Genomic DNA, 13,155 nt, shown 5'->3' with positions numbered 1-13,155 from the left:
ACTCCTCTGGTGTGGTTATATTTGGACTTGTTTTAGGTAAAGTAGAGGCTTGGAAACCAGTCTGTTTGAAAGGATAGAGAGAGGCAGACTTTGCATTTGAGAGATCTAGATTTCAGTTCCATATCTGTCACATACTCATTATGTGTGGCCTCTGGCAAGTCATCATCTCTCAATTCACCATCTGCAAAATGAGAGCAATAGTGACCTACCTCACAGGATTGTTGCAAGGGCTGAAGTAATAAAGCACTTTGCAAATTCCAATTGCTATGCAAATGATAAAAGGAACATGCAGACTATACAAAAGCTAGGTGTGCCAGTCCTCATGATTTTTAAAAATAATGGTCTCATGTGGGACTGTGCCAATCTTGTATTGATTATGGTTAGTGATAAGAGTAGGGTAAATAAGCAAGGCAAAGATCCCACATTGTTTTGGGGTGATGTGCTTTCTGAATCAGGAACTGTACCACAAAACCTTACTTACATTTTCCTTGAAGTACCTCTTGTTTCTATATTTCAGTTTGCAAGGGAAATAGATGTAGAGCCATGAGCCATCTTGGCTCAGTTAAGTTTAAAAAGAAATCTCTTTCCCAGGGTAAGTAGGTTATTCCTTTAATTATTTATTACAAGCTTTTGGGTATGCTCTTAAGAAGCACTAGTTTAATTGCCATTTGCCACTAGTTTAATTGCCAATTGCCATAGTGTTTTATGATACCATATGGAGCTTCATATTGACTCATTGTGGCATTTTATGGGGGGGAAAAGCCCACAATTCTTAAACTTCAGACTATGCTTAAGCCAACTGAGTTCAATGGGCTCAAGGACACTTAACTCTTTGTTATATTGTGGCCTGTGTACTTTATCTTTTTTTGGGGGGGGGGGGAGAGATCGATACACAGTATGCTAGCAGAAAAACTAAGGTTGCAATTCCACACTCTCTTGTTTGGTACCAAGCCCCACTGAACTTAAGGGAAGTCTGAGAAGATATGTATAGGACTGCAGTGTTCCCTGCTTGCCCCAGACTAAGGGTGCAATCCTAACCTATTCAGAACTAAGTACTATTGAATTCAATGGGGCTTACTCTCAGGCAAGTAAAATTAGGACTGCAAGCTAAAGCATTTATTAGTACAAATTTATATACCACTTAATCATCAATGAACAGCGAAACACATCAAGGAGTATATGTGTAACTGGTAGGGGTGGATTGGCCTTTTCCTCATTGTATTGTTGCATATAGGGATGTTGTATTATACATTGTTTTAAATGTTTTGATTTTTAATTGATTTTACCTGTTTGGATTTTACCTTGCTAAGTTGCTTTGAGACTTTTTTTGTATAAAGCAGCTAACGAATTTAATAAACAAATAATGCTAAAATGTAAGAGAAAATATAAAATATATAAAATATAGAAATAAGAATAAATTTCCACAGTGAGTACTAGACAGCTGGGTCATGTATCAAGGAAAGCCTGCTTATATTTTATAATTTGTTTTATAATTTGTTTTCTTATTAATGGGGAAACACAAGCTCCAAAGTGGGAACAGGGCTTACCTTTGCATTGTAAACCTTGTCTCAGAAGACCCCAGAGCAACGAACCACAGTGGTCACAGAAGGTGGGCACTTTGTAATTGTGAATGCTGAACTTGTGAGGCATGTTGACACTGAAGCGCTGGGAGCCCACCTGGCAAAAAATAATGAGATCACAAAACAAAACAAAACACCAAACTACACATACTGGTATATCTAATTTTGCAAAGTACTTATCATATTTTAAAATATACTATGTTTTTAAATTGTTTTTATTGTTTTATCAGTTGTTGTTTGCCGCCCTGGGCTCCTTTTGGGAGGAAGGGTGGGATAGAAATTTAATAAATAAATATACATTTATCATACACACCAGGGATGGGGAATGTGTGCTGCTCCAGCTGCTGTTAAGACTACAGCTCCCATCATCCCTGACCATTAGCCATGCTGGCTGGAGGCTGATGGGAGCTGGAGTCCAACAATATCTGGAGGACTGCACAGGTTCTTCATCCCTGATATATACCAAGCGTGAACTCAGTTATCTCAAGTGCCAATCTCTGTATAGCCAAAATGGTACCATCTGAGCATAAGAGGGAGGAATCAAGTCACTTGGGGGAACCCCGCAGTTTGAACTTGTGGGGGTGAAACCCCTAAGGGGAGGACTGAGCTTGCTCAGTGGCCACAAAATGGTGATGAGGGAGGGGTGGATAGGAAACCAATGGAATATAAAGAAGGAATGGAGTATCCTGGAAGACAGCACGGCTGGCTGGCTAGCACCCTGAACAGCAGCACTCCATACTGCAACATTTTGTTACAGATTCCACTTATGTATCTAAAAAGCCATTTTCTAACATTCCACCACACCCTAGCCCATGGATAACCAGTTTGATGTTCTGCAAGTCCCACCATTGGCAATGGTGGCCTAGGCTGATGGGCACTGTACTCCAAGAACATCTGGAGGGCACCATGTTGGCTACTACTCCTCTAGCTTGACCAAGAAACAGGACTGAGGATCGGGGTATGCAGAATTCCTAATCTCTGGGGTCACCATGGGAAGGATGCATTTAGCCCCTACCAACGGTGCACCCCTTTCACTTTCTCCCATAAAAACGGATAGTTGCTATTCACTGCTACAGGGAGAGGCGGCTGTACTCATCTTTGCCTCACACCCTGGGGAGCCACTTCCAGTCAGCATAGACAGCTGCCTTATTCTGAATCAGACCACTGGTCCTTTTAGCTCAATACTGTCTACACTGACTGGCAGAGGCTCTCCAGGGTTTCAGGCAGGAGGTCTCTCCCAGCCCTACCTGGAGATGCCAGAAGTTGAACCTGGGACCTTCTGCATGCAGACCAGATGCCCTACCACTGAGCCACGACCCTTCTCCAATATTCAGCTGATGGCAGAAATAACCTGTATACTGATGATACAAGGGACATAAGTTATAAATAAGTTATAAATGGAGCGACAGAACATTGCTTTGCATGTCAAAGGTTCCAAGTTCAACCCCCAGTATCTCCGCTTAAAAAAAGGATCAGGAAGAAGGGAATGGGAAAGGCCACTGACTGAGACCCTGGTGAACTTCTGCCTGTCAGAGTAGACCATACTGGGCTTGTATGTAATGTTATGTACTTGCATAGTACCCCCATATACCACTTAAGTCTAAGGCAGCATCCTATATTCCTAGAGAGGGCTGCTGTTTGCAAGAGAAGCATCTGGTTGGCCACTGTGAAAACAGGATGCTGGACTAGATGAGTTACTGGGCTGATCCAGCAGGCTCTCCTTATGTTCTTTTGTGTGTTCCATCTATGACTGAGTGAGACCAGCCTTGCCTCCTCTGTGTTTAGACCTAGAACTGTGCTGCCTGAGATTGTATTGCTGCAGTGGATGAAGAAGCACCTTCCCAGAAGGATTACACCAGCTGGCACTGAGCTGGTCTCAGTTGCCATTTCTGATCAACTACGTTTGGATTAGTATGAGTTTGCGTTGCACTGCATTCATTGTTTATCAGCTTGTTTGTTTTTACTGATGTGCTACTGTATTTTTTTAGTGTGGTTGTATTGACGGAAATGTTGTTTGCTAATTTTTAGTGCTTTGTTATTATTGTGAGCCACTTGGAGCTCAAGGTTGATGCTGGAAAAGAAGCACACAAATATTAAATCAAATCTAATCAAGGATAATGTGATGGAAGTATCTTTCAAGAGAGGTATAAATGCTCAGTGGTAGAGAACATGCTTTGCACGTAGAAGGTCCCAGGTTTAATCCCTGCTGTCTCCGTTGAAGAGGACCAGGCAGCAGACAATGAGGAAGAGCTCTGTTTGAGCTCCTGGAGAACTGTTGGCAGTCAGAGTAGACAATATTGGGGCAGGTGGAACAATGGCCTGAGTTTGTGCAAGGCAGCTTCCTATGCACAGTGCGGGGGAAGATCAGCAGTGGAAACTCCTTCAGGTTAATGTGCCAAACCTAATGAGGACCCTCTGTTCACCTTTTAAGGAGCATCAGGATCCCACAGAATGCAGTTTGTAAAAGAACATGAACACTGCCCTAAATGAATCACATGTGCTACATAACCAACCTATTGGTTATTTTTAAAAGTTCTCAAATGCAGACAGAGATATGTTGCATATCTGCCTTCCCGCCCTCCAAAAATCCTTCTTATCCCTGGCTTTTATCCAGGAGTTTTTTTAACACAATAAAAGCACTAATACAGAAACACTTTAAAGCTTGCTGTAGTCTGGAGCCAGAGAATGTAAATCAACACAGGAACTCCCATATCCCTGCTGGCATAGAAAGATGGCATAAGTTTACCATCTGGCACGAGAAATCATGTTTTGAAAAAGCACAAACATTGGCTTGCAAGCTTTAGGAGACAATGCAGAGGATGAAAGTACAATACTTCTCTGATGTAAAATGGTGTCATGGGAACGGGTATCCCAAAGTAGATGCTGCAGTGGAATGTTCTATCTCAAGGGCTCCCAAACCTTTTTTTCCCCAAGGACCACATGAAAATTGCTGGGCGTCTTGGTGGACCACTTAATGATTTTTTTGCCTGGTTTCACAATTGCAATGTGCTGTGCTAGGTGCTGTAAGATTTTTAATATTTTTTATTTCATATTTTATTGCAGGGGTTCCCAAAAGGTGGTCTGTGGACCATGAGTTTCATTAGGGTGGTCTGTGGTGTGTCTATGGATTTGTGGTTGAAGGTGGAAGATGGCACATTCATTGCACTGAATATTCATATTTATTTTTGTGTTTTTATTACTTTTATTTCTTATATTGTATTTTATTGTATTACAATTTGAATTCTACGGAATTACAACTGCTACAGGTATTTGGGTGGCAGTAGTCATAAATTCCCCATTGCCATTCCCTCAACCCCCTCAAGCTATTGTCTTCTGTTGGAGGACTGGGTGTGACACACACCCCTGCCTTCAGATACAGTGAAAGACCCTGCCCCATCACCAGTGTCGGAAGTAGGATTCAACTGTCAGTCCAATTGGCTTCTGTATGGGGAAGAAGGGTGAGCTGTAGGGGTAGGGGAGAAATTTTGATTCAGTTTGCTTTTGAAGGAGAACCTGCCTAATTCACACTTGCCAAAACACATCCATCCTTCAAAATTCGCACCTCTCCAAATTTTGAGATGTAGTTCTCCAACCAATGTTTACCAAAATGCACATATTAAGGGAAAATGTACATAAAAATATATTTGTGATAGTACCATATACCAAAATGCATTATATTAGGGGGAATTGCTTGATAAAATGTGTATCTTAGTCAAAACTGCATGCAAAATGTTTTTCTTGGGAGACATTTGGACCTGGTGAATTTTCATGAGGATTTTTGTTTTAAAAAATTGCAGATTGCTGCAAAAATGTAGACAACTGAATTTAAGATTGGATAAATGAGAAACGGAGAAAACCAAAATTGTCCATCTCTAGCGTGTGGGGGTATCTTTTCATTTGTGACAGGCAGCAAAATTTCTTGGGCTAGCTCTGAAGACACGGCCACCATTTGGGGTGAGTAGCATCCATTTCCATTCTGAGACTTCAGAGCTTTTCTGACTGTCAGCTTACCATACTAGGGCTGGTTTTCTTTCTAAGAAGAAACAATATCAATAATCGCATAGACACTGCCACTGCAGTTCATGCAAAAATGTTGTACTAAGTAGAGTCTAGACCAGCCTTTCCCAACTAGTGGGCCACCAGATGTTGTTGGACCACAACTCCCATCAGCCTCAGCCAGCATTGCCAATGGTCAGGAAAGATGGGAATTATGGTCCAACAACATCTGGTGGCCCATAGTTGGGAAAGACTGGTCTAGAAGGAAGCATATGAGATCCATCTCTTTTTCCCTCTCTCTTTTAAGAAATAGGAGAAGTGGCAGTGACTTGGACTGACAATATATTTTAAAAAATCCACAAAAAAGCACAACTCTCTTCTATCTAGAGCATTTCTTTTATAAATATTTACCTCATCATGGGCTTCCTGCTTCTTCAGTCCAGCACATTTCGTTATTATAAGCTCATGGCATCGTTTGTGGACTACGCAAGTGCAAACTGCAAACAAGAGAAACTGTAACAGCTTGAGTTTTCACAAAGGCAGCTTTATTATTTTGTCCAGAGTGAAGGACAGAATTTAAAATAAAAAAGGGGAAATTCTGGAGAACTCCTTCCCATTCCCTCTAGTCCCAGGGGGTCTGAAAAGTCAAAGTCTTCCTAAGAACAAAGTGTGGACTAGGGTTAGGTACCTGATTTGAGTCAAGACAAAGTTAGGGAGGGGCTGTCTTCAAAAAGATAGGTTTGTACCCCACAAAGGCATTCTGTTTGTGCAAGGACTTCTGCTTGTGCAATGGAGCCTCCCCTCCCTCTCCTCTCCATGCATGTGCCAAAATCTTTTCTGCAGGTTCCCCAAACCCTCCAGAGCAAATGGATGAGTGTATGGATGGCCCACAGGGAGAAGAGAGGGAGGGAAAGTCCTTGCAGAAATGGGACAACTTTGTTGGATGCAATCCGTTGGATGCTACTCCAATGCTACTATCAAAAGCATCATGTGGCCCCAAAGCATACATAGAGAACTTGCAAATGCACAATGAAAAGTGCTAGTTTTTACTTTTAAAGCCCTAAACAGCTTGGGACCAGGCTACTTCAGGACCACCTGCCCGCACTTTGAGATCATCTGCAGAAACCATACTAATGTCCCTGCCAGTGAAGTCCATTAGATTGATGGCCATGAGGGGGAGGGCCTTTTCAGCAGTGGCCCCATGATTGTGGAACTCTATTCCCACTAAAGTGTGTTTGACCCCATTGTTATTAGTATACAGGTAGGCATTAAAGACCAATTTGTTTCAAGTTGCTTTTGCTTGATCTGGTGTTATTTTAATGCTACTTATCCTCAGCTGAATGTTATTTATTGCTATTGTTGTTATATTGCTATATATATGTGTGTGCATTTATTTCTGTTGCTTCTTTTATGATGTTTTATGGTTACTGCATTTTTATTTAATGCTGTGATTTTACATTTTACATTAAAATCATGTAAGCCACCTTTTGAGGTTTGGCCCTAAAAGGTGGCCTAAAAGTTCCTTAAGCAAACGGAGAGCAGAAATGGCTGACATCACTATGGTCCTGCAACATTTTAAAATAGGTCAAAATATCTGTTCTTAGTTTCCTACAAGGAAAAAGAAGCAAGAAGTTATTGTAAGCATTTCATATCAATTGTCTGGTAAGGACATTAAGATCAACAAATGGAACCTGGTTAGTCTTCCTATGGCCTAATGATTATTAGATTGTGGTGATGCCTTTTCACTGGTGTCACCAGGGTTATGGAACACCCACCCTGAGTGAATACATGAGGCCTCAACTGTATTGGCATTCCACTGGCTTTTCAAAATGCACCTGTTTGCATAGGCATTCCCATCATCTCTCAAGCTGAGCCTCCTGTTTTAATTGCTGTGTTGTTTTAATGGGATTATTTTATTGCATATTTTAATTATTGAATTTTTATTTTAATGTTTTAATGGGGTTGTTTTATTGTGTATTATGGAGGTTTATATATATATATATATATATATCGTAATTGGTTTTTATACTTGCATACCACTAAGAAGCCTATTTTGACATTAAGCAGTATATAAACAAACATGCAAATGACTTCACATTGTGGAAAAGGCACAGTCTGTTCATTTGCCATGTACAGAGTCACTTCTGGAAACACATTTCTTACTCGTCCATTCCAAGCTAGAAAAAGGGATGAGCTGATTTAGATGTTAAAGAACAAACCACAGTGAGCCTTGAGTTCATGCTCCACCCTCCTACTCCAGCATAGCTTCAAGAAGGGGTTCAGAAGCTTTAGATTAACTGCAGCTTGCCATATCATCTGAACCTGAACAAACTGTGGTAAATCTTAACTATGGGCAGATGAAGCAAGCTAACCTCAAACCACAATTTATGAAGCTGGCTTCCTTCATTGCTCATGCACTATCCACTGTAGTGTACCCACTAGCGTATTACAGGGGTGGTCAACCTATGGTCATGGAATCACAGAAGAGTAGAGTTGGAAGGGGCCTATAAGGCCATCAAGTCCAACCCCCTGCTTAATGCAGGAATCCAAATCAAAGCATTCCGGACAGATGGCTGTCCAGCTGCCTCTTGAATGCCTCCAGTGTCGGAGAGCCCACTACCTCACTAGGTAATAGGTATTGCTGAACTAGAACTCCCATCATCCCTTACCATTGGCTGTGTTGGCTGGGGCTGATGGGAGTTGGAGTCCAACAACATCTGAAAAGCCAAGCCACCCATGGGCTATTCCTTCAAGCCCTATTTGTAGGCTTCCCAAAAGCATCTTGTTGACTACCATAGGAAGCAGGGCTAGGTGGGACTTTGGTTTGATCCAGTAAGGCTCTTACACTCAGAACTGTATAGGCTACTGCACCGGGAGAACAGTGCTGCTGATCTTCTCCTATTCTTTGTGTAGCAAGACCCCCATGGAGCATGCACACCCAGAACAGAAAAGAATCACTGGATTAGGGTGACTGCCCACATTTCTCTACACTTCAACAATCCAGGGGAGTCCAAAAGTAGTGGAGACCATTAATTTTTTAAAAAAACTGCAGAGAAGTCATTTCCTCTAAGCGACAAATCACTGACTCTATTCTAAGAACCAATGAATAGCAAAAATGCTAGCTCCTTATGTATTTCTGTTTATATTTGTATATTTAATTTTCCTTACCTTGACATTGGTACCCTTGCTTTCCTATTACTCCCCTGCAGATTAAAAACAAGAACACACATATAGTGCAAATTAGGAATTGAGAATGCAATGCTAGACATATTTTTCACAAAATAATGTTGACATGCTCAAGAAACACAGCAAATAGCCAGGGATGAATGCACCATCTGGAGGGCTACACTGGCTAAATTCCTAGTTATTCAAGGAGATTCTTCTCTTGGCTACACAGATGAGATTCTTCTCCTTGTTTTCCTCCTACATTTTTGAAAATGCCACTAAGCTATACTTTGCTAAAAGAATCCATGCCAAAGTTTAAAATAGATAGTTCCTAAGACTCCTTAGCACTCATTTTTTTCTCTTCTCCCCTCCCCCCAAATTACATGAGAAAAGGTATTGTGTGTTTCAAAACATTGAAATAATTTGCAGATCTTGGCCCAGAATTTGTGCTTCTGAGTCTTTAATGCAAGGGTGGCTAACCTTTAGCCTTCCAGATGTTGTTGGACCCCAACTTCCGTCAGCCCCCACACCAAGCATGGTCAACAGCAAGATATGATGTTAGTTATACTTTAGCAACATCTGGAGAGTCACAGGTTGGCCACCTCTCCTTTAATGCAAGGCCCTCCAGCTGTTGTTGGACTCCATCCTCAGCCAGCATGGCCAATAGACAGAGATGATAGAAGTTGTAATTCAGCAACACAGGGAAGACCACAGGTTAGCCACCCCCACTTTAATGGTTGTAATTCAAAAGAACATTTGAAAGAGCTACCTCTTCTGTTTTAGTACTGCAAAGACCAGAGAGGCTGTAGGTGGTAACCTTTTCCCTGCCACAAGTGCAACATGAGAGCAAGAGGCATTGTTGATGGAGGTAGGGCCAGTTACACAGTACATTTCCATTACAGATATGAGAGGAATGAGATCCCATATCACTGCCATGTATACACACACACACAGAGAGACAGAGAGAGACAGAGAGAGACAGAGACAGAGAGAGACAGAGAGAGAGAGAGACAGAGACAGAGAGAGAGACAGAGAGAGAGACAGAGACAGAGACAGAGAGAGAGAGAGAGAGACAGAGAGAGAGAGAGAGAGAGAGAGAGAGAGAGAGAGAGAGAGAGGCAGGATTCAGACAACCATTCTTCCCACTGTTGGGAGACAGCAAAAGTCAACATACTGGAACAGTCCCCTGCCTGAACTAATCAACATTCTGACTTAAAAACCTTACAGTCCTATGTATGTCTGCCCAGAAGTAGCCCATTTTGACTGGTGGGTGGGGTTGTCCACCTGTCAATCACAATGATGTCAGGTGTCCCAAAGTATTTTTTCCCCTTTGTGGCTTGAGCCACACCTCTGGAGGAAGATCCTTTGCACTGCCAGCTTGAATTCAAAGGAATATTAAATGCAAAGGAATATATGCATTTATAGCATGCCCCACTTACGAGCTTGCTGTTAAGTGCCAATCAGCTGATCAGTGCTTACAGTAAGCCTGCTTTGGGCAGGGATCAGCTGCACTATAGAGTACCCAGTCAGGAACTCCATAGCACACCTGATTTCAGTGGGGGTTGCTGTAAGTGCTAAATGGCTAATTGATGCTTACAGCAAATGTTGCTTTTGGGCAGCTGATCAGCACTGACAGCAAGTCTTGCTTGCCAAAGAGTAATCAGAAGTGCACTTTAAGGCATTGATTGTTTCTGAGCAGCTGCATCTCTATGTGCCCCACATCTGGATCATATCCACACCATATATTTAATGCACATTTAAAGCACATGACTTACCCCAAAGATTCCTGGGAGCTGTAATTTGTTAAAGGTGCCAGCCACTGTAACTTTATGAAGGGCAAACTACAGTTCCCAGGATTCTTTGGGGAAATACATGTGCTTCAAATATATAGTGTGGATGTGACCCTGCTGCCAAATATGTCATCAGGTGTGGGATAGGTGGCTGTGGTTTGTGTGAAAACAGTCTCACAGGCCAAATTGGGACCCATTCTGGGCCTCATTTGGTCTACCTCTGAGCTAGTTGATTCCCAGTAACAAAATAATATAAAATATTTACCATATAAAGTCTCGGCAATGTGAACAGTAAGTTGGTTGTCTAAGGTAGGTGGCCATAAACTTGTGCCCATTAACCTGGTGGACCCTACGTCGCACTGCCCCCTGGCGCTTCCTGGGCCGCATCCGCTCCCTAAACACTCGTTCTTCATTGTCTTTGGGTGCTAGAGAGAACAAAAAGAAAGAGAGGGAAAGAAAGTCAGCACAGAAACATCTCAAGACACAAAAGCTGAAATAGAATGTGCAGCTGCAGTTTGATTCCCCATAGACCATAAATTCCCCATAGACATTGGTTATTCCAGATTTCTCTGCAGATGGACAACAGCCACAGTATGTGGTTCTCTGTGCAGATCCCAGCATGTTGAGCACCTTAACTTGTTTTTTTTAAGTTTCTAGTTCTTATGACTGCAAATACAGGCTTCAACATATACAGCAACATCTGGTGAAATATTTGAAGCCAAAGAGGGACTCGGTAGGATTTTGAAGAGCACTGGGCCCAGGACTGAGTCCTGTGGTACCCCACTTGTTACCTTCCCCCAGTTTGAGAAAGAACCATTGATAAGCACTCTTTAAGTACGATTCTGTAGCCAACTGTGGATCCACCTGATAGTTGTTCCATCCAGCCCACATTCAGCTAGCTTGTTAATCAGAATATCACGGGGCAGCACTTTGTCAAAAGCTTTGCTGAAGTCGAGATATATTATATCCACAGCTTATTGTGTCCACAGATGTATTATATATTATGTCCACAGCATTCTCACAGTCTACCAGGGAGGTTACCTGATACTTGGTTCATATATGAGGTGAGCACTGTCCCCGCTTCCCCAAAGTTCATCTCTGGCTCAGAATTGTAAAGAACCTTGTGATATATAATTCTGAATGCTTCCTGGCCCAATCCATTGACATTTGGAAGTAGGAATGGGGGAAAACTCCAGTTCAGTTTGCATTTAAAGCTGAATTCATCAAATGCACACTTTCTGAAACAATGTAAGAACTAAAACACAGCCATCCTTCAAAATTCACATTTATCTGAATTTTGCTATGCAGTTCTCCAACCAAACAATGGATACAACAATGCATATAATATAATAGGGGGAAATGTGCATAAAATTGAATCTGTTAGTGAAAATATGCATTACATTAGGATAAACTGTTTGCAGAATGTGTACTTTATTCAAAATTGCAGACAAAAATGTGTTTATTAGGAGAAATCTGCACTAAAATGCTGAAGAATATTCAGGTGGATTTCTTTTTTCTTTAAATCGCAAATTGCTGCAGACACCTGGAAAACTGAATTCAAGATTGGAACAATGAGAAACCAAGAGAAACCAAACGGAGAGATTCTTCCATCCCTACTTGGGAAAACATATTGCTTCAGGGATGCCAGGGATATGTAGTTTCAAATGTTTCTAGGCTCAATGGATTTAGCCAGGAGGCATTTGGAATTATATACCCCAAGCTGCCAGGAGACAATGGAGGAGGATGAAGACCCTAAGGTGAGCCACTCCTGATGCTACTCTTTCTTCTAGGGCAAGCTAGTTTGAGAAAGGGAGGCAATGAATGAGAGGCTTCCAGGGAAGCTTCCTGTACCTGATGCTATCACAGGGAATACAATAGCACCTTTGCTTGGAATGCTGGGATAATCTGAATTAGTCTGAACTCTATCTGAAAAAAACTCATTCGAAATCAAAGCAGGGGGAGATGATGCTGATTCTTATTACCATTGTATAATAATAATAATAATAATAATAATAATAATAATAATAATAATAATTTGGTCACTTTTCTCACAAAATTGACCCAAAGTGACTTGCCCATTGCTTGCCCATGGCTACTTTTCAGTGAACCAATAAGGTTCAATGCCTGCTTGCCTAGCAGCAAAATGAATTATGTAAAATACGATGAATATACTTAATTTCCTAGCAGCAAAATGAATTATGTAAAGTAAGATGAATGTACTTAATTTCCATCAATTGTGCATTTTACAGAACCTGCAGCATTTGTTGCTGTAGAATTTGTATTATTGTGGCACAGAATTTAAATGTTTGTCGCTGGGACATTACACATCAATGCAAGGAAAATCAAAACAGAATTTATACAATCATTTTCATGGGGAGATGTTGCCACAAAGAAAACAATCTTTTGATAAGACAACAATAACACACACACATTATAATTACTCTGTCTTTTAAATGTAATCCTGTATAGTGGGACCTTCTACAAATTATTCACATTGTCTATGAAACTACATTATTGGTTATTTTTTAAATGTTTTAAATGTTTTGTTTTAAAATTGTTGTAACCTGCCCTGCGACCTTGGGGTGAAGGGCGGTTAGTAAAGATGATGATGGTGTTGGTGGAGG

The 13,155-nt window shown here is 41.3% G+C and overlaps 1 protein-coding gene across 4 annotated transcripts in view; it reads right to left on the bottom strand.

The window, feature by feature from the left end:
• Nucleotides 1-13,155, bottom strand: part of PRKCE (protein kinase C epsilon) — a 472,683-nt gene that overhangs the window by 149,254 nt on the left and 310,274 nt on the right. For 3 of the 4 annotated variants that reach the window (XM_061625425.1, XM_061625428.1, XM_061625427.1), the window contains exons 3-7: nucleotides 10,797-10,956; nucleotides 8,745-8,779; nucleotides 5,988-6,073; nucleotides 2,828-2,938; nucleotides 1,548-1,677 (exon numbers count right to left, since the gene is read on the bottom strand). In XM_061625425.1, coding sequence (XP_061481409.1) covers nucleotides 1,548-1,677; nucleotides 2,828-2,938; nucleotides 5,988-6,073; nucleotides 8,745-8,779; nucleotides 10,797-10,956 — 522 coding nt within the window. The remainder of the gene's footprint in view (nucleotides 1-1,547; nucleotides 1,678-2,827; nucleotides 2,939-5,987; nucleotides 6,074-8,744; nucleotides 8,780-10,796; nucleotides 10,957-13,155) is intronic. The other variant, XM_061625426.1, reaches the window with a different exon arrangement.

Source organism: Rhineura floridana, chromosome 4, assembly GCF_030035675.1.
Source record: "Rhineura floridana isolate rRhiFlo1 chromosome 4, rRhiFlo1.hap2, whole genome shotgun sequence".
Classification (NCBI taxonomy): Eukaryota; Metazoa; Chordata; class Lepidosauria; order Squamata; family Rhineuridae; genus Rhineura; species Rhineura floridana.
The sequence above is the reverse complement of the archived record's forward strand: the minus strand, read 5'-3'. Positions and strand labels throughout refer to the sequence as shown.